The sequence below is a fragment of the Canis lupus genome, chromosome 20 (assembly GCF_011100685.1).
Source record: "Canis lupus familiaris isolate Mischka breed German Shepherd chromosome 20, alternate assembly UU_Cfam_GSD_1.0, whole genome shotgun sequence".
Classification (NCBI taxonomy): Eukaryota; Metazoa; Chordata; class Mammalia; order Carnivora; family Canidae; genus Canis; species Canis lupus.
Genome location: NC_049241.1, coordinates 48775377 through 48796556, shown reverse-complemented (window position 1 = coordinate 48796556; position 21180 = coordinate 48775377). Strand labels below are relative to the sequence as shown.

General features: G+C 48.1%; 1 protein-coding gene and 1 long non-coding RNA gene across 7 annotated transcripts in view; one reads left to right on the top strand and one right to left on the bottom strand.

Moving 5' to 3' along the window:
• The first annotated feature begins 8 nt into the window (after positions 1-8).
• Positions 9-21077, top strand: LOC119864728. The gene is made up of 2 exons (XR_005375059.1): positions 9-219; positions 20515-21077. It is a non-coding gene; the product is annotated as an uncharacterized LOC119864728 (long non-coding RNA).
• ADGRL1 (adhesion G protein-coupled receptor L1) overlaps positions 14446-21180 on the bottom strand; it is a 65501-nt gene continuing 58766 nt past the window's right edge. For 5 of the 6 annotated variants that reach the window (XM_038567055.1, XM_038567054.1, XM_038567057.1 and 2 more), the window contains 6 exons: positions 20502-20670; positions 19392-19520; positions 19125-19221; positions 18903-19031; positions 18709-18726; positions 14446-18302 (listed from right to left, as the gene is read on the bottom strand). In XM_038567055.1, the coding sequence (XP_038422983.1) occupies positions 17560-18302; positions 18709-18726; positions 18903-19031; positions 19125-19221; positions 19392-19520; positions 20502-20670 (1285 nt within the window). In that variant the 3' untranslated portion in view covers positions 14446-17559. The remainder of the gene's footprint in view (positions 18303-18708; positions 18727-18902; positions 19032-19124; positions 19222-19391; positions 19521-20501; positions 20671-21180) is intronic. The other variant, XM_038567059.1, reaches the window with a different exon arrangement.

Below are 21180 nucleotides of genomic sequence, written 5' to 3'. Positions count from 1 at the left end.
GGCTCTCGTGGTGATTGGCAGGCCGGCGTCTGGCAGGGCGGATGCAGATTCTCTGCGACGTGATTGGCTGGGTTGGTCGTGGGGCGGGAAGAGAGGAATACTTAGCTGGGGATTCGCCGCCCAGAAGCGGAAGTCGGCTGCCGGCGTGCTTGAGCCGCGTGTGGAGAGAGAGAGAGAGAGGGAAGGAGGAGCGTTTGTCGCCCTGGCGTCCGTTCGCAGGTGAGCGTTGCCGGGACCTTCCCTGAGGGACTCCCGGCCCCTCAGGCCCAGCGGCGGGGGAATCCGTTGTGAACGTTGGTCGCACCCCTGAGGGGAGACGGAGCGGCGGTCACGCGGCACTCTGGGACCGTGGCCCCGGGAGTCGGGCCCGGTTCGAATCCCGCTCTCGCCTCCTCGAGGGCCACTGGGAGGTTTCAGGTGGACGGCGCAGTAAGGAGGAGGACTTGGGAGTCCGGCCTCTGCCACTCAACTCCCGGGGCCACAGGCGCCCCGCCCCGGTGAACGGGGCCGTTGAAAACTCCCTGACTTGGCTCGTGACTGCATAATACAACCAGAAACTTGTCTGCACCCCTCGTCAGGGTCTGACTGCCGTCGCGCCCGGCCTGGGAGACCCCGGAGCCTCTGCCTCCACCCGCGACCCGTGGAAAGTTGACCCGAGCCACACTTCTCGCTTCACATTTTTCTAGCGAGCACGTTTAAGAAAAAGTAAAAACAAAAAACAAACAAACAAAAAAAAAACACCACAACGGTGAAATTAATGTTTTATCTTTAACCCAGGATAGTCAAGATCTTATGCCCACATACAGGTATAAAAAATACAAATGAGCTTTCTTCCATTCTTTTACTAAGTACCAAGTCTTCGAAATCCCGTGGGTTTTCCGTTGCAGCCACATTTTCTTTCTTGTTTAAAAAACTTTTTTTTTTTTTTTTTTTTTAAGATTTGTATTTATTTATTCGTGAGAGGCAGAGACACAGGCAGAGGGAGAAGCAGGCTCCCTGTGGGGAGCCCAATAGGGGGATGCTATGCCTGGACCTGGGATCATGACCTGAGCCAAAGGCAGATGATCAGCCACTGAGCCACCCAGGTGCTCTGTGCAGCTGCATTTTCGTCTGAAATAATCAGTCTGGCTTTAGTTTTCATAAAATTGGCAGTTGAAAATGTAGATCCACAGGCCCACGCTGTCTGTTTCCAACATGCTTACAAGTTTTCCAGGAGCTGGACTACATGTCAGGGTTTTCAGTGTAAACGTTAATCAGTTAGAATTCAGTGGGCGGGGGGGGGGGGGGGGGTGTGCCTGGGTGGCTCAGTCGGTTAAGCATCTGCCTTCAACTCAGGTCATGATCCTGGAGTTCCAGGATCGAGTCCTGCATCAGGTTCCCTGCTCAGCGGGAGTTTGCTTCTCCCTCTACTCTCATCCCATTCGTGCTCGCTCTTTCTCTTTCTTACTCTCTGTGTCTCTCAAATAAGTCTTAAAAAAAAAAAAATTCAGTGAGGGGGCAAGTTCTGTGCTGCAGTGGCACCATCTGCATGCAGGTGTTCATAAGCCCCTGTGGCAAGTGGCTGCCGTATTCCTGGAGAGTGTAGGACTGAAACAAATTGGATCACTCTTAAATGTGAGTTTATGAGTTTTCTATTCTTTGGATGGGAATACTGTCAGTATTGTCTTGCAGACTCTACGTGGTATGTTTCTTACTGCCCACTCCTCCCCCTGCCTCCCACTTCAGTTCAGCCAAACTGTCTTTTGGTTCCTTACAAATCTGACCTGGCATTTCCAGTGCGGAACCCCTACCAGAACCTCTTCTCCCTGCTCTTGGCATGGCTGGTGCCTTCTTGTCATTCAGATCTACCTGTTCACATGTGCTTTTCTCAGAGAAGCCTTTGCAAGGGTCCCCTGGCCCCAGTTCTGTCTTAGAGTGTAGGCCTGAACAGCACCAATTCAAGCCACTTGCATTTCTTACCTGGCCACCTCTGTGGTGGTGGTATAGTCATAAAGCCTCATGATGCTAGGCACTTTTTTGGGTGGAGGGAGGATATCTACATTTCACATTAAGTTTAAAAAAATGTTTTGTGGTTAAAAATATTGACAGTTTTTCCTTTGAGGTGATTTGGCTTTAGGAAGATCCCCGTTTATGATTAGCTATGATTTCTTGGCAGCCGTTGGGCATACTTGTGAGTTTTTGTGACTGAAAAAATCTAATTTTCAAGTTATTTCCAAATGTAATTCAACTGTTTATGTGAATACTAAATTTAATGAAGTTGCCATGATGTAATTTTCTAAGTATTTAATTAAATACTTATTCGTTCCAACTTTGTGGTTTTCTTTCTGCGTTGTGGAATCCCCCCCCATGCACCCCTCCCCAACCTTTTTGTACCCCCTGAGAAGCTCATCAGCCACAAGCACTTTGGGTGCTGATGAAGAAAATGGCTCTCTGCCTGTAATGAGTTCTCCATACAGCTGGCTGAATAATCTTCTATTGTAAACCAGATCATGTCATTACCCTGCTTAAAACCTTCAAAGGCTTATCATACTTAGAATGAAACCTAAGATCTTTACTGTGGCTTAGGAGGCCCTGCATGGTGACCTCAGCTGACCTCTCAGGCCTCATCTACCAGTCTTCCCCTTGTCACCACTCTCCAGCCTTCCTGGCCTTATTTACTGTCTTTAACACACCAAGCTGATTCCTGCCCAGGGTTTTGCATTTGCTGTTCCCTCTGCCTGGAATGTGCTGTCTTTAGACAATTGCATGGCTGTCTCATTGTCCCTACTTACGGTTCTACTCAAAAGTCCCCCTCAAGCCTTCCCAGATCACTCTAGTTAAAGCAGCCCTTCCTTAATGACATCACCCTGCTTTATTATCTTAGTAGCATTCAGATCCAGTACTTAAATTGGTTTTAGACTATGCTTCTCTCTCATCATCCCTCAGTAGACTGACAACTGGTTGAGGGCACAGATCTCTGCTGCCTCACATTGACCTCTAAGTGTATTTAAACAAATTAATTTGTATAAAGGGCTTAATATAGTACCTTGAATGTGGAAACAAACTTTTGCACAACAAAATACATTTTTGCCCATTAACCAGCTTAAGGAGTCAAACATTTAGAGATGCAGTTGAAAGGTCTTGTGTAACCCTGCCTCGGTCTTTTCTCCTTTTCCTCAAATGTAATTACAACTCTAGATTTGGTGTTTGTTTTTCTGTGTATATTTGTATGTCTTTATATACATGTGTCCTTAAACAACATGTAGAATTATATATCGTGTTCTTTTTTTTTTTTTTTTTTTGGTTATATATCGTGTTCTACAATCTTATATAAATTTGTGCAAAAAAGAGTTAACATTTTAGGCATGGGACTGCTGTCTTAGAAAGGCCTGTTTGTGAGGTTGGCCTTTCACTGGTCTCGAGGAACTTGGATTTCAGGAGGGTTCCTGTCATCTTTTTTTTTTTTTTTTTTTTTTAAGATTTTATTTATTTATTCATGGGAGACAGAGAGAGAGAGAGAGAGAGGCAGAGACACAGGCAGAGGGAGAAGCAGGCTCCATGCAGTGAGCCTGATGTGGGACTCTGATCCCGAGACTCCAGGATCATGCCTTGGGCTGAAGGCAGGCACTAAACCGCTGAGCCACCCAGGGATCCCAAGTTTCTGTCATCTTGTAAATGATAAGAGCACCTCATGGTGCCTAAACTGTACAGTGTGGTTGAATACCTCCTTTCCTTTTGGAGTCTGGAATTTTGGTACTGGACCAGCCCCCCCAAAATACTCTGGGCATTGAGTCTCTAATGAGCTTCCACTAGTGGGCAACAGTTCACACGTGTTATCACAACTTTCCCGTAGGAACTAAGTGCATCCCACATGACTTCACTAGGAGAGGATTCTTGGAATCTTGTGCCTGATTTCCTATAGACTTTGCACCCTGTACCTTTTTCCTTGGCTGACTTTGCTCTGTACCCTTTCACTGTAAGAAACCATATAGCTGTGTGTCAGCTATTTGCTAAATCCTGTGAGTCCTTGTGAATCATTGAACCCAGGATGATCTTGGGGACACCTGACACAGCATACCGAATATCTACTTACAAGGTGAGACGAGCAAGGCACTTGGGGCCCAAAATTTATGGAGGCGTTCACTCTCGGGGTCACACAAGTGTCCATCCTGTACCTGGTGTACAACCCTGAGGGTGAGTGCCTCCTAAAGTTTAAACTCTACACTGCTTGCTTCACTCTAGTCCCAGCCATTACCTTCTGAAACTTGTTTTTCTTGTCCAATGTAATGCTTTTGCAGTGTATCTACATTTACACATATGTAACTCGAATTCACTTAATTTCACTGCTATAGCCATGCTGTCTGATGTGGTAGCCGTTAGCCACATGTGGCTGTTTAGATTTCAGTTAATCAAAATTAAGTAAAAATTTCAATTCTTTAGTCACTCTGCCACATTTTGTGTATTAGGCACCTGTGACTGGTGGCTACCATATTAGACAGCATGGGCAGAGAACGCTTCATGGTCGCAGAAAGTTTTGTCGGACAGTGTTTTACTTATTTATTTACCTCTTGCTTGATATTTAGGTTGTGTCTAGTTTTCTACTCTCAACAAACAGTGCTTCAGTGGTCACTGTTATATATGTCTCTTTGTGCACACATGCAGGAATTTCCCTAGGGTACATATCTAGGAATTGAGTTGCTTGGTTATGGGGATATCCATCTTACTAGACACTGTGTCTGCTCTTGAAAGTGATTGTTGAAGTTCTTACTCCCACCAGCAGTGTTGCTATTGCTGTGTCCTTATCAACACTTGGTCCTGTCAGATTTTTACATTTTTGTTTTTCTGAAGGGTGTACATGAGTAGGTTTCAGTTAGTATTTTCCTGATTACTGGTGAGGTTGAACTATTTATATCTGTTTATTGACCATTTGTCTTCTGTGAATTACCTCTTCATATCTTCGCCCATTTTCCTGCTGCATTGTCTTCATCTTAACTTGTGCAGTTCTTTTTACACTTTGCCTTTTCATTTGCACGATATCTTTTGATCAGAATTTATTATTACGTTATTGTCATCAGAGTGAGCAGTCTACTTATAGTTTGTAGTTTTTGTGCTTTGCTAAAGAAATCTTAACCCTGGGATGCCTGTCTGGGTGGCTCAGTGGTTGAGTGTCTGCCTTTGACTCAGGGTGTGATTCCCCAAGTCCTGGGATCAAGCTCTGCATCGGGCTATCTGCAGGGAGCCCTGCTTCTCCCTCTCCTTGTGTGTCTGCCTCTCTCTGTGTGTCTCTCATGAATAAATAAATAAGATCTTAAAACAACAAAAAAGAAACCTTAACCCTGAGGTCAATACGATTTCCTACTGTGTTTTCTTCTGGAAGTTTTACGTTTCATATTTAGCTTTTATTTATTTATTTATTTTTAAAATATTTTATTTATTCATGAGAGAGAGAGGCAGAGACACAGGCAGAGGGAGAAGCAGGCTGTGTGCAAGGAGCCCGATATGGGACTTGATCCCAGATCCCGGGGTCATGCCCTGAGCTGAAGGCAGACACTCAACCACTGAGCCACCCAGGCGTCCCAATAGTTAGCTTTTTAAAAAAATCTACCTGGAATTTATTTTTGTTTCTGATGTGAAGTAGGACTGTGATTTAGTTTTTTTCCAGACAGAAACCAGTTGTCCCTGGTTTTTTTTTTTTTTTTTTTTTTTTTAATCCCTGGTTTTTTTATTGAGTAGTTCAGTGGTTTTCAAAATGTGATCCCCTGCGGATTCAGGAGATAAACTATTTTCATAATAATTCTAAAGTGTTACTTGAATTTCTCATGTGCGCTGTGTTGTCCTGTGTCCTACTGGTACAAAAGCAGTGGTTGGGTAAAACTGCTGGTGCCTTAGCAGGAAGCAATGCAGTGTCCCCAAACAGTAGTAGTAGTTGTCATTGTATTCCTCACTGTTGCTACACATTCAGTGTTCAAATAATTTCACTTGAGTGTCCTTGAAGAAGCAGTGAAAAGTAATAACCTGTGTTAAAACAGCCCTGTGAGGAAGTCTAATATTCATTGTGGTGAAATGGGAAGTTTGCATACAGCACTTCTGCTTGCTGAAGAGTGATGGTAGTTGAGGTAATGCACTTGTACAGTTGTTTAAGTTGAAGTGAAATTAGTAACTTTTTTTCATGGAACACCGTTTTACTTGAAAGAATGATAGACTGCAGTTAATCAGGGTATTTGGCAGATGTTTTCTCAGAAATGAAAGAAGTGAGCTGATCACTTCGAGGACAACTGATGGTTTCTTGCCAATTGATAAAATTCGAGCTTTAAAGCCAAATAGTCTTTGGGAAAACTTTTCTTCACCATTAGCCTGACAACTCAATAGTGAAAGATTTTTCTGATGAGATCAGTGGTGATATTAACAAAGAAGATTTAAAAAATATTGTATAGTGAAATGTAGTAATTCAGTAGGTCAGTATTTTCCAATAGACTGTGGGGTTCAGTATAAACCAGTGTGAGAAGTTCACTGATACAGTTTCATATTCCATATTATAACTAACTTGAACATACTACTACTTTTTGAGTTTTGCTATAAGTAACAAAGTAGAATATCTCCAGATAGCTGAAAGGCTATAGCACTTCTCCCTCCTCCAGTTATGTATCTGTTGAGGCTGGATTTTCTTCATGTACTTCAATCAAGACAGCATATTGCAACAGATTGATTGCAGAAGCCTGTGTGAGAATCCAGGTCTCTTTGATTAAGCCAGATAATAGGAGCTTTACAAAATGTACAAGCCATTCTTTTCACTACTTTGGTTTCTTTTTTCTTTTTTTTTTTTTTTTAAAGACTTTATTTATTCATGACACAGACAGGCAGAGAGAAAAGCAGGCTCCATGCAGGGAGTCCGATGTGGGACTTGATCCTGGGTCTCCAGGATCACACACCGGGCTGAAGGCAGTGCTAAACCTCTGGACCACCAGGGCTGCCCCCCTACTTTGTTTTTTGTTTTTTTTTTTTTTAATTTTTTCATAAAAAAATTTTAAGAGAGCATGTTTGCGTGTGAGCAGGCTTTGGGGAGGGACGTAGGGAAAGGGAGAGAATCCCGAGCAGATTCTGCACCGAGCACGGCTGACCCCGCGCAAGACTCAGTCCCATGACCCTGAGACCACAACCTGAGCTGAAATCAAGAGTCAGATGCTTTAACCAACTGAGCCACCCAGGTGTACCTCACTACTTTGTTTTTAAAAATGTATAGTTATTCTCACAAGATAGGTTATTTATGTTAACATCTGATGTATTAGCTAATTTAAATATTTAAAATTGCCAGTTTTAATTTCTTTTTTTAAAGATTTTATTTATTTATTTTTAAAATATGTTATTTATTCATAAGATACACATGGAGAGAGAGAGAGAGAGAGAGAGACAGGCAGAGGGAAAAGCAGGCTCCATGCAGGGAGCCCTACATAGGACTCAATCCTGGGTCTCCAGGATCACGCCCTGGGCCAAAGGCCGCGCTAAACCATTTAGCCACCTGGGCTGCCAAAGATTTAATTTATTTTTATTTTTTTTAAGGATTTTATTTATTTATTCATGAGAGGTACAGAGAGAGAGAGAGGCAGAGACACAGAGGGAGAAGCAGGCTCTATGCAGGGAACCCGATGTGGGATTCGATCCGGGTCTCCAGGGTCACGCTGTGGTTGGAAGGTGGCGCTAAACCGCTGGGCCACCGGGGTTGCCCAGATTTCATTTATTTATTCATGAGAGGCACAGAGAGGCAGAGAGAGAGGTAGAGACACAGACAGAGGGAGAAGCAGTCTCCGTGCAGGGAGCCCTATTCAGGACTTGATCTCGGGACTCCAGGATCATGCCCTGAGCCCAAGGCAGACACTTAACCACTGAGCCACCCAGGCGTTCCACCAGTTTTAATTTCTAATTTAGTAAATATACATAGATAAAATCCCTGTCCCTTTGAACAGCTCTTTAGAGTCCTCATTAATTTTTTTAAGAGTTAATTTTTTTCTTTTTTTTTTTTTTTAAGATTTTATTTATTTATTCATGAGAGACAGAGGCAGAGACATAGTCAGAGGGAGAGGCAGGCACCCTGTGGGAAGCCTGATGTGGGACTTGATCCCAGAATGCCAGGATCACAGCCTGTGCTCAACCACTGAGCCATCCAGGTGCCCCTTTTTGCTTGTTTGTTTTTTGTTGTTGTTGTTTTTTTTTAAAGAGCAATTTCAAGTTCACAGGAAAACTGAGAGTAAGGTACAGAGCTTTTCCATATGCCCCCTGCCCTGCCTTCCCTCATGTGTAGTCTCCCCTACCAGTTGACATCCCCCACTGGAGTGGTCTATTTGTTATAGTTGATGAACCTACATCATTATCACCCAAAGTCCCTGTAGTTTACATTAGGGTTCACTCTTAGTATTGTACACTCTATGGATTTGGATAAATGGATGACAGACGACCATCATTATAGTCTTTCTTTTTTTTTTTAAGATTTTATTTATTCATGAGACAGAGAGAGAGAGAGGGGCAGAGACACAGGCAGAGGGAGAAGCAGGCTCCATGCAGGGAGCCCAACGTGGGACTCGATCCCGGGACTCCAGGATCAGGCCCTGGGCTGAACGTGGCGCTAAACCGCTGAGCCACCTGGGCTGCCCTCATTATAGTCTTAAGAGTGTTTTTCCTGTCCCCCCAAATCCTCTGTGCACTACCTAGTCACCCCAAACACTGCCCATTAAATTTAAGAGGGTAAAGGAATACCAAGACCAAAACTCTTGAGAGCCTTTGGATGAATCCATCCTTAGCCTAGTGATTTGTAACCTCTGTCTAGAGCAAGTTTCCATCCAGTCACAGGTCTCTTCTGTGGGCTTGTCTCTTCCTATACCAACACCACATTTTCTTTTTCTTTTTTTTTTTTAAAGGATTTTATTTATTTATTTGCAGAGACACAGGCAGAGGGAGAAGCAGGCTCCATGCAGGGAGCCCGATGTGGGACTCGTTCCCTGGTCTCCAGGATCATGCCCTGGGCTGACGGCCGCGCTAAACCACTGAGCCACCAGGGCTGCCTAATAACACCACATTTTCTTAAATATTACCACATTAGAACCAATCTTTGTAAGGCTAGTTCTAACACCTGGTGCTTTTTTTCAGAGGTATCAGTTATTCTTGGTTTTTGTTATTCCACAGAAAGTAGGACACACAAATACTTCTATCTATTACAACAATACTATATGGGGGACGCCTGGGTGGCTCAGTCAGTTAAGCTTCTGACTCTTGATTTCAGGTCATGATCTCAGGTTGGGAAATTGAGACCTGTGTTAGACTCCGTGCTCAGCACAGTCTAAGATTCTCCCTCTGCCCCCCTCCCATTCTCTCTTTAAAAATAAATAAGTAAAAATAAAGTGATAGGCTTAAAGAAATCTTTTTAAAATAGAGAATTGCAAGAGAGTAAAAGTTATCCACTGTTAATATTCTGATGTGTAGCTTTATATTCTGCATATTCTATGTGTGTGTGTGTATATATGCACATATGTAATGTTCACCTTAAAAATAAAACTACCAGTTTTAGCAGCAAAAGTGGGTTTAAGAGAATTGCATTTTGGAACTTGCAAGCTGTGACAAAACCGTAACCAGAGGCAATTCTAGAGAACAAAGGAGAGGTATACTCTTTTATAGAGAAAAGGAAATTGGAAAGGCTGTTAAACCAAAGTCCGTTGGAGTGAACTGGGAACTTCAGGTACGGTGGCTTTTTATTGGCTGAGTTGTCTGTCTCTCGTGGGCTGCTGTGCAGTGGCGAGAGTTGTTGGGGAATGGGGGAGAAAAATCTTCCTCCTGCTGGGGGAGTAAAGTAGCATTCACTTGCAAGGTGTCTCTCTTCCTCTTGGGTCTGCAAAGGACTACTAGTGTTGGGGTATGCGAGCTCCCCCTTCTGGCCTCTTGACTCCATTTTAAGTGAGGTTTCACTTTATTACTTCCACAATATGCACACATACATAGGCAACATGCACACATATGCAAACAGTGTTCTATGACAGTATATACACTTTTTTGCATATATGTCATTTTAAAAAGGTGGGGTCATACTTTACCTTGTCTTTATGGTCTAACATTTTGCACAGTCTTTTTATGAATATGTTTCCATGTCATTTAATGTTCTTCTGCATCATTGTTTTTATTTTTTATATATTTTTAAGATTTTATTTATTGGGCAGCCTGGGTGGCTCAGTGGTTTAGCGCCGCCTTCAGGCCAGAGCATGATCCTGGAGACCTAGGATCAAGTCCTGCATCAGGTTCCCTGCATGGAGCCTGCCTGTGTCTCTGCCTCTCTCTATCTCTCTCTCTCTGTATCTCATGAATAAATAAAATCTTTAAAAAAAAAAAAGGTGTTTTTTTTTTTTTCAATTTATTTATTTATTTATTTATTTATGATAGTCACACAGAGAGAGAGAGAGGCAGAGACACAGGCAGAGGGAGAAACAGGCTCCATGCACCGGGAGCCCGACGTGGGATTCGATCCAGGGTCTCCTGGATCGCGCCCTGGGCCAAAGGCAGGCGCCAAACCGCTGCGCCACCCAGGGATCCCCCAAAAAAAAGGTTTTATTTATTTATTCATGAGAGACACAGAGACAGAGAGAGGCAGAGACACAGGCAGAGGGAGAAGCAGGCTCCGTGCAGGGAGCCCGATGTGGGACTTGATCCCGGGTCTCCAGGATCACCCCTGGACTGAAGGCGGCGCTAAACCACTGAGCCACCCAGACTGCGCTGCGTCATTGTTTTTAATGGCTACATGCATTCTGTTGATGTGTGCATGATTTGTGTAATGATTTTCTATGCTGAAATTTTATTCATTGTGTTTCACTTGCAGAAGCCTGATCACAGTGAACCTTCTTGCTTATAAGTCATCATGTGCATGTGTGATTCCTTAGGAATGATTCCCAGGAGAGGACTGGTTGGAATACAATGAGGGCTTCAGGTGTGAGAGGGTGGGATCACTTAGATGGAGGTGGAGGGCTGTGGGAGACAAGGGGCAGGACAGATAGAAAAGAGTAGCAGTTGCAAGGGTTTTGGTAGGAGAATCCTAATGAAGTGAACATGATATAAATGGGGGAGGAAGAACCCAGCAGGGGCCTATCATCACTGCTGGTTTCCATGACTGGTTTGAAGGGGTAAGAGAAGAGCAAAATAAGCTGGTGGATATTGTGGGGATGGAGGACTAACCTCAGCCTGGCTCCCCCAGACCTTCCCAGGAGGTTGTGGCAGGGAGGAGGTTTTCTAAAGGACAGAGGTCCCCAGTGCCTTTAGTCTTTTGAGAGTCTAAAGAAAATCTTCTGGGGCAACTGGGTGGCTTAGTGGTTGAGCATCTGCCTTTGGCTCAGGTCATGATCTGGGGTCCTGGGATCAAGTCCTGCATCAGGCTCCCCACAGATTGCCTGCTTCTCCCTCTGCCTATGTCTCTGCCTCTCTGTGTCTCATGAATGAATGAATGAATGAATGAATAAATAAATAAAAGCTTTTTTAAAAAAAATAAAGCGAATCTTCTGTTATGCATTAAGGCCTTCCCACTCTGAACAGTCCTACTACTAGCTGCATGGGGACTGTTGGGGTGTGGCATGGTTAGTGGGCATCTCCTTTGGTGTGGGGAGCCAGATTGTCAGCCTCCTTTATTGTGTGCCGCGTGGGATGGGTGAACAGTGATGGGGAATGGGCAATTGCAGCTGAATACAGACATCCCTAGAAGCAACCCCTGGGATCAGAAGACCAGGATGGAGGCCTGGCTCAGCACTCTCATTAGCTGAGTGAATGTGTGGACATTCTCTAACCTTTCTGAGTTTCAGCTTTTACAGCCATAAAATGGGGCTAACACTGCCTCGTCGCATCATTGAAAGGATTAAATTGGGGCATGGAAAGCATCTACAAGATGCAGATCCTTTGAACTGCTTAGTAATTTTGTTGAGGAAGTCAGTTGCTCTAACTTCAGTTTCCTCATTTGATAAATAGGGATAATAATACATACCTTGTGATAATTAAATGAGATGAAATGTAGGAAAGAACTTTAAGTGATTAATCTCATGTTACTGTTCCTGGGCACATGCAAGTGATTGCCCCAGGTATGTACGTGTGCCACTAGCAACCACCCAAGGGTCCTAGGCATCCGACACAACAGATTTAGATTGTGCTAGCAGAGAAGGACGTGTGCAGTGCTGGCGAGAGTAAAGGATATAGAGGTCATGTTGTAGAATCTCATACAGAGATTTGATTTCAAAATCAGAGCATGAAAGACACCTGGGTGACTCACAGTTTAGCACCTGCCTTCCGCCTAGGGTGTGATCCTGGAGACCCAGGATCGAGTCCCACATTGGGCTCCCTGCTTGGAGCCTGCTTCTCCCCTCTGCCCATGTCTCTGCCTCTGTCTCTCTGTGTGTCTCTCATAAAAAAATAAATAAAATCTTTAAAAAAAATTAGAGCATGAAGTTAAAAATCATATATAGTTAAATTTATTATCCTTTGAAGTCCCCAAAACTTGCCCACAGAGTATCTCTCAGTAAGTCCAGAGAATCAGCTTCTCTTCCAGCATAGGAACAGGTTGCCTTTTCTTGGGTTGGGTACCAGCTAAAATATTGAACTTAGGTTTCAGGACTATGCTAAATTAAACCTTAGCACTGCACTGTGAGGGGCACATTGGAACTGAGAGCAGTGGAGGAAGTGGCAGATTCATAGTTCCCATCATTTGTAACTCCTGTTTCAGACTCATTCTGGGTCTTCTGCTCATTTCATATTTTCATCCTTTAACAAATACTTATTGATCACTTACTATGTGTCTGATGCTGTGCTGGACACTGGGGAACAGTAGTGAAAAAAAACATTCTATATTACAGTCTAGTCGGGAAGGCAGATAATAAAAAAGCCAAAAATTCCTTAGTTTGCTAGATAGGAGTGCTATGGGAGACAAAGCAAGATGTGTGGGGTAGAGAATTCTGGAGGGGCCAATTGCAATTTAAATGGAGGGGCCTGGGAAGCTCTGATTTTCATAAGCCCTGCAGAAGAATAAATGAACGCTATGGAATGGTCAGTGCAAAGGCTCTGAGGCAGGTGCTGTTGCACGTTTGTGTATAGTGAGGAACCCACTGTGGCTAGAGTAGAGGGAAGGAGGAGAGCCATGGGGATGAGATTGATGTAGAGTGTTATAGGTCATTGTAGGCTGTTGGGCTGACCTTGGCCTTTGGGCAAGAGGGGAGTATATTGGAGAGTTTTGAGTAGAGGAAGGACAAGATATTTATCAAGATCATTCCGAATCTGTTTTGAGAAAAGCCTGAAAGACAAAGGGAACTAGTTGGGGACTGTTGCAGCAGTCTTGGTGAGACAACAGTGGCTTGAACCAAGGTGGTAAGAACTAGTTTACTATGGATATTTTTTGAGTTAGAACTACTGTTGCATTCACTGTCGGATTAGATGGGGGTTGAACAATGATATAAGTACAAGGGAACCTCAGGGTTTTATTCTGGAATCATCAGATAGACTTGCCATTAATTGAGGTTAGGGAGCTTATGGGAGGAGCTGGGGGGACAGGTTTGGACAGGTTAAGTTTGAAGTCCTACCAGACACCCAGGGGGAGATGTGGAGTGGGTAGTTGATATGTATGAATTTGGAACTTGAGGGTAGAACGTTCAGGCTGGAGCTATTTGGGAGTCATCAGTTTATAGTTATTTAAAACCATGCTGCAAAAAATAAATAAAAGAAATAAAACCATGCTGCAAGGCTGAGATCTCCCAGGGAGTGAGTCTAGGTAGCTGGGCTCACCAGTGTTGAGAAGTGGAGAGATGAGAAGGAAGCCAGCTGCAGAGACTGGGAAGGAGTGGCTGGAGAAGTGGAAAGATAATTAGGAGAATATGGCATTCAGGATGCAGATGTTGAAGGCAGAGAAGCATGGAGAGAGATGCTTACACTGTTTGAGTAGTCATTCCTCTCTCTCAGCACTGGCAGCTATATTTGAGAATGTGAAATACACATGATGCAGTTCCACCTTGTCATGTTTGAAAATGCACCATTCTAGCCGCGTGTGGGAGTCAGGGAGTTGGAATGAGACAGGCACAGCATACAGTTACTGTGCTGTGCTCTGCTCTAAATACAGCTTGAAGGGCTTCTCTGAGACTCGACATGACAGTGGCCTGGCCCAGGGAGACTTGGGCATGCATGTAGGCACGGTAAGCCAGTTTCCTCATCTAGAAAATGGATATCTCATAACCTCCATCCTAGAACATTTATGAGAATTCAAAGAGAAACTGCACCTGAAGTGCTCAGCCAGGCCTAGAAACTTATAAAGCTCTCTGCAAACATTAACGATTCTGTGATTCATCAGGCCTCTGCCATGGTTCAAAATGCTGCAGTGCAGGTTCCTTGCTATGTCAGCTTCATGGGGATACTTCGAGCAGGTCCACTCACCCATTTCTTACCCCCCAGTGAGTCACACCACTCTTGTTATTCCAAGAAATCTTAATTTCTTTATTGTTTGATTTTTTTTTGACTCAACAATTTTTTTAAAACTTTGTTTTTTTCTGAAACGTTCTTGTTATGAGCCTTTTGTTTTGTTCTCGTTAAATGCACTCGACCCAAAATTGGTTTGGCATATCGAAAAGGAGACCAAGGAGGGACTGGGGGGCATGGGAGAGAGGGGAGGAGGCCCAAATGGACACAGAGAAATCGCGGGTGAAAGAAGAGGAACACAGTGAGAAAAACACAGGGAAAGAGGTGGAGACAGAAAGGGAAGGCAAGGGAAACCAAACAAAAACACCCCCCCCCCCAAAAAAAAGACTGAGAAAAATATTAGATTTAAAAGCAAATGAATTCAGGAGCCCAAGGAAGGGAGTAGGAGAGGAAACCAAGACCCTTCCTTCTCTATACCGTCCCAGCTGGGGTGGGGTGTCAAGGCACCAGGTCTGGTCGGGGTGAGGGGACACCTGGGCTCTTGGGGTGGCTTTGCACTAGGCTGCAGTGGTGTCCAACCCCACCAGGGGGCCCTGCCATGCAGCTTTGAGGCCTGGGAATCCACGTTGGTGATTTTGGCCAGAATGGGAACCTAGGGACCTGCCCCACCCTCTCTCCCTTTGATTGTCAGTGTCTGGAGAGATAGGAGGGCTGGTCAGGGACAAGGAAGCAGATTCCTCGGATGCCTCCAGTCCCCCCAGAGAACTCTCCCACCAAGCCTGCTCTCCTTGCCCTTTTGCTGGTGTCAGAGGCAGCCTCTGGCTCTACCTGGACTATGCCGGGCCAACTCCATCGTCCCTCCTCTCGCCAGCTCTTCACAGACCCCTGGCTGCCTCTTCCTACAGTGGAGTTCCTGGTCTAGTGACGCCAAGGAAGGCCACAGAATTCTGAGCAAGACTCCCTGTCCTTGTTTCTCTTCCCCATCCAGACTAACCCATGGTCTTCAGCTGAAAGAGGTTAAGCCTTCCTACTTGAAAAAGCCAGAGATGGGACCCCACCCTGCCTTCTCCCCACACCTGTCTCCCTACATGGGACAAACCACCATCTTTGGTCTGACCCCTTCTCCCCTAACTGATGGGGACAAGCCAGCCCCAGCTCCCTAGAAGGGAGGGGCTTTCTAGCAGCAAAAAGGGTTCCTCCAGCCACCTACCTGTCCCTTCCCCCCAGTTCCTCCCTAGAGCCCGCCCCCCTTAACCCAAAGAAGTTTATGGCAGCAGCAGGCTGAGACCCGAAGATGTTTGAAAACTCATGGCACTTGTGAGAAAAGAGGGAGGGGCAAAAGAGACAAGAAGGGGTCAGAGTAGAGGTGGACAGCCCCCCTGGGAGAATGGCAATGGCAGGGCTGGGCTACTGTGGCAATGGGACTACCCTACTCTCAAAGAGCTGGAGGGTGGGGTGGGAAGCCAGGGTGAGAGGCTGGAGAGGTGGGTGCTGGAAGAGGTACTCAGGAGACATCCCCAGCCCAGAGCTTCCGGAGTCTAAGGTTTGGGGTAGAGCCCCCGGTACAAGGGTATCCTGACTGCAGGCCCTGGTACCTGGCTTTGCCTCCCCCACAGGAGGGTGTAGGGTAGGGAAGGTGATCACTCACCTTTGGGGGCCCCCTGCCCAAAGAGAGACAACTTCACCACCTCCCGCCTCCCCGTCACAACCACCACATGCTGCCTTCACTTCCCTTTCCCCATCACCTGCTCTAGGTGGGGAGTCCCTTCTTCCTCAGCCCAGAGTCCCAGAAGCAATATACAAGAAGCAGGAACTCAAAGGAACAGCGCAGCCATCTTGGCAAAAGCATCTTTGGGTGTGAGGGTGCCTCCCCTGGGCCAGTGGGGAGGGGAGGGGGGAGACAGGCCCCAGTCCTGGGGCAGGCAGTGAGGTACGCGCCCCAGGAGGGCTGACTGATGCCAGGGAACAGGCGGAGCAGGGAAAGAGGCGACAGAAACGGTGCCGGGAAGGAAACAGGTTCTTTGTTTCGCTGTTGCTTCTAGATTTTGTTTTCTGTCTCTGGATTGTAAAAAGCTGCTCTGGCGGCCCGCCCACCCCGGCTGGGGATGCACACAAACACAGAGAAGTCCTGGCTGCCAGGGCCCAGCGGCGCCACTCTGCTCCGGAGAAAGCCCCGAGCTGGCTGGCCACAGGCTCCCGGTGGCTTCAAGTGATGAGATTTTCTTTCTTTCTTTTTTTTTTTTTTTTGTCTTTTTTTTTCTTTTCCATTTCGTTGAAATATTTACAGCAATGGGGGAGGAGGAGGAGAAGAGAGGAAGGGGTAAGATGGCCCCCTAGGGAAAGATCCAAGCCCAGGACCCACTCCCCAGGGATATCCAGACCCAAAATCTGCTCCCCAGATAGCCGAGCCCACAGGACTGGGAACTGCCCAGATATGGCCACCCCTGTGGGCTGGGGGCCCTGTGGGGAGTTGTGCTTCATCAGGAGTCACCCCAAGGGAGGGGGTCACTGGGTGCACTTGAGGAGGCTGATGGGCAGGCTTGCTAGGGAGGCAAGGACGAAGAGCAGAGGGAAGGAGCTTCAAAGAAAGTTCCACCTTTAAACCAGCAGCCACAACCGCCCATTCCTCTTGCCCTGGGGCTTTCTCTTGGGCCAGAGGCCCCAGTCTCCAGGAGCAGGGAACTGTCTTCCAGGAGGACCTGTCTGTCTGCTCCCACTGCTCCTTCCTGTTGTAGCTGGCAGCACTTCCAGCTGCAGAGAGAGGAGCAGCTGACAGGTTCCACTCAGTAGGGCCCTTGGCCCAGGGAAACCAAAGCCCTCATTTCCCTCCAGGGGTCAGGAAAGTGGGGGAGAGGGGGGTAAGTAAAGAGTGGGCTGCACCCATCCAATTTCTCCTTCCTTACTCCCTTGGGGGACCTCTTGGCTTCTCCTTACTGCACTTCCCCCCAAATCGAGCTGGTGCATGTGGCTGGTAGGAAACCCTGTCTGTGAACCCTGCACCACAGGCCCCCACGGCAGAGCTCCTGAGGGGCCTAGAGGGCCCACGGCTGACGGGCACCTGGAGAGAGTGGCCCACCAGCCACTGCTTCCATGAGTCTCCCTCTCCCACCAGAGCCCCACCCAGGGTTCCCTCCCCGGCCTGGGCCACCAGCCCCTGGTCCATGAGGTCCCTCAGAGACTGGTGACCAGCTGCATCTGCCCATCCCCATCGGGCCCTGGCCCCTCAAGGCCCGGGGCCGCCAGGTAGCCCTCGTGGCTGGGCCGCCGCACCTGATAGTAGCCCTGCAGGGGGTTCCGGGCCACTAGGGCTGGTGGGCGCGAGGTGTAGTAGATTTCAGGGGGGCCTGGGGGTGCAGGTGGGGGTGGGGGCAGGGCCTCACTGGGCCCCTCGGGGCTGCTGTCCGGGTAGGAGGGCGAGTCCCGCAGGTTGGCCCCGCTGGCATAGAGGGAGTCCCGGCCTGGAGGGGAGGAGAGGGGCCGGCTAGTGGCCCCATCCTCCGCAGTGCAGCTCTCCGACTCATCCAGATCACTCTGGTACAGCACCGACTGGGCCCGGGGCAGCAGCAGCGGCTCCTCCAGGGCCTTGTAGAGAAGTTCGATCTCTGCCCGGTCAGCACCCCCGGGCCCGCCTGCTTCTTCCTCCCCACCGCCCCCTGGCACAGGTGGCACAGGGGGTTCGGGTGGTGGGGGGCCCTTGGCCCCACTGCTGCTGCCCCGCAGGTTGTTGTGTACCAGCTCTGAGATGATCATCTTCTCGAAAGCAGCAGCATCGGCCAGGTTCCGGCCTCGGGGTGGCTCAGAGGCTCCGTCCCCTGGAGGGAAATCTCCACTTCGCAAGGAGTAACTGTTGTTGAAGTTGCCGTTGAGGGGCAATGTGTCCATGCCGCAGGCTTCCCGGCCTCCTAGAGGGTGCTCTGCCGACAAAAGAGGGCTGGCTCAGGAGGAGGCTGGGAAGCCACAAGGGCATGGGCACGGGCACATGGGAGAGGGGGTGCCTGCTTCCCCCAGGGCTGGGATCTCCTATTCCCATTCTTCCTCACTGGCATTGGGGACACCAGCCCAATATCAAGTTGGTGGAATGGGGGTGGGAAGTGGGGACACACACCAGTTCCCCCTAGGTCTCCTCTCAGCTGGGAGGCTCAGAATCTCAGCAGTGAGGAGGCCTAGTGACCAGGTTCCATTTCCTGTGCTCTGACCCTCACCTTCATTGCCTACCTGAGGGCCAAACATAACCCCCTCTAGCTGTATGGGGGGCGGGGGGTTGGGAGGAGGGGGCACCTGAATTCTGCCTCGGAAATATTACCCGCAAGTCACACTTACTGGGTTCCCGGTAGCTCCCTGTTGGTGCAGGCCAGGAGGGAAGAGAGAGAAAGTGAGAGTGTGCTTGGAAAGTCAAGCCCAGTTTCCAATTCAGGAAGTAATAGGATGCCCCAAGCAGAGACTGTCAGGATGCAGACCCCACCACACTCCCTGACCCGGGCTGTTGTCATCTTCCTGTACCAGAGTGCGCTTACCTGGGGAGTTGAAGACAGGGGGCGAAGAGGGATTGAAGCCCACTGACTCGGCGATGAGGGTGTTGTAGGGGCTGGTGCCCCCACGGGGCTGCAGCACGGGGTTGGTCAGCAGGTGGTTCCCCATGGTACCTGTCCAGAACATCAGGGGTCACAAAGTGGCCCAGAGACACTGGCCCAGGAATCCTGAGGGATAGAGCCAAGAGCAAAGGGACGTGATCTCACCTCGGTTCAGAGTGGGGGTGCTGTTGATGTCACCTGCCATGAAGGAGGACTCCGTCTGTTTCCTCACGGTGTCGTTCCACATCCTCCGGATTCGGCTCTGGAGACACAGCCTGGATGTGAGACCCCCACCCCTGGGCTGCCCACCCTCCAGGATCTTTCTGAGACCTGGGCTGGGCCTGGCTGAGCGCTGCCCTGTCTCCTAGGCCCTGGGATCCAGTACTCAGCCCCAGGGAGCCCTGCTCCGTGCCCTGGCCCCTGCCTAGGTACCTGGGTCCCCGTGTAGTAGCGGGTGTTGCTCCGCATGGCTGAGGTCTTGAGTGAGCCGTGAGCGCCCCCGGGTGGGGAGCGGATGCAGCAGTAGGAGTGACGCAGGCACTTGCTGTACTCCTTGTGCACCTGGGGGAGGAGGAGGACAGGCAGCTGGCAGTGGGTGCCCCTGCAAGCCTCAGAAACATCGTTTCCTGTTTCACAACAGCCAGCCGGTCAGGCAGGCACTCTGCTTGCTCAGGCCCATCCCCCTTTCTCTACATCCATGTCACTTTCTTGTTCATTCACTCAACAGGTCTTTAATGAGCATCTGCTATGTGCCAGGCATAGTTAAGGCCCCAGGGACGATACAGAACAAGTCATTCACACAGCCCTACCTCTGAGAACTAATTTTGGTAGACAGAGATGTGTAGATACAAACAAGATCCCATTGTGTAGGTCTGATGCTGTCAGGTGCTGTGCAGACCAATGTGGCCAGGAATGGGGTTAGGCAGTGTTGGTGGGTGGGGATGTGTGTGTGTCTGGGGGTGGGGTTGTGATCTTAAATAGACCGGGAAGCCTCATTGAGGAAACATCTCGGCAAAGATCTGAAGTAAATAGGATAGGAGACCTTGTAGAGAGAGGAGCAGGAATATGCCCTGAGGATGGTCTTATCTAGTTGTTCGAGAGAAAGCAGAGCTCTCCTCTGCTTTGGCTGAAGGGGAGAAAGGGAAGTGGGGCCTGGGTAGGGTTGTGTGAGCTTGTGGGCTCCAGTAAGGAGGCTAAAAAGGAAACTTTATCACCATAAAACTTACAGTTTATCTCGTAACTATTGAAGTGGAAGCCTTCTGTCTGGGTGATACTCAGTTCTCTCCTTCCCACACACCTGACTGGTGCCCCCATATCATAGGTGGGTGGGTGGGGGGTTGGTCCTCTGCTACCACAACCCTGCTCTCCCAGCTCCCCAAATCCTCCCTGCTTTCTGGCTTCCCCAGGTTGTCATATCTTGCTCTTTTCCAGAACCCTCTTTACCCCTGCTTAAGTCCTCCCTGACTCCAAGCTCGTGCTCCCCTCACAGCAGACAGACTCCACTGCAGAAGGCAGGCACTTGGACCCCTTTCCTGACCTCACCTTCTTTTGTAAGGCGCAGTGAAAGACAAAGATGAAGACCCCCTGGAAGGCGTTGAAAGTGGTGAAGAGATAGGCCATGACCACGGACTCCTTATTGATGAAGAGCAGGCCAAAAGCCCAGGTGAGGCCCAGGAGGAAAAGCAGCGCAATGGCCCCCAAGGCCCAGGATCTGGGGAGGGGAGAGAGGACAGGGATGTCAAAGTCCCTGCCAGTGGACAAACCTCTCTGCCCTGCTGTGTCCCTCTTCAGAGGGGTCTGGATGCTGTTGGCAAAGAAACAGGCCTTGGGCGGATCACCTACAGTGGTACTTTGACCCAGCCTGGGCCTGAGGTTGGGGTTTGGGGTTTTGCAAAGGTCAGTCATTTGCCTTCAGCCTTGGGCCGAATTTCCAGATCCTTAAACTACCTTTTGCTGCTCATTTCTCTTTAAATTGCACTGAATTGGACTTACCTTTTTAACTTGGCCTCACCCTAAGCAGTTATGTCCCCCAAAGCACAGATTGGATATGTTAATATGTTTTCTAATACTTGTTAAGTACATGAACAAGCACAATAAAAACACATTTGTCCTTAAAAATCATCTTGTGGTACTGGAGGTGAGTGCATCACATTTTAGGAAGCCCTGGGAGAGACCAGGCCTGGTATGGATGGAGCTATCGGGCGGGGGTGTGGGGAAGGGG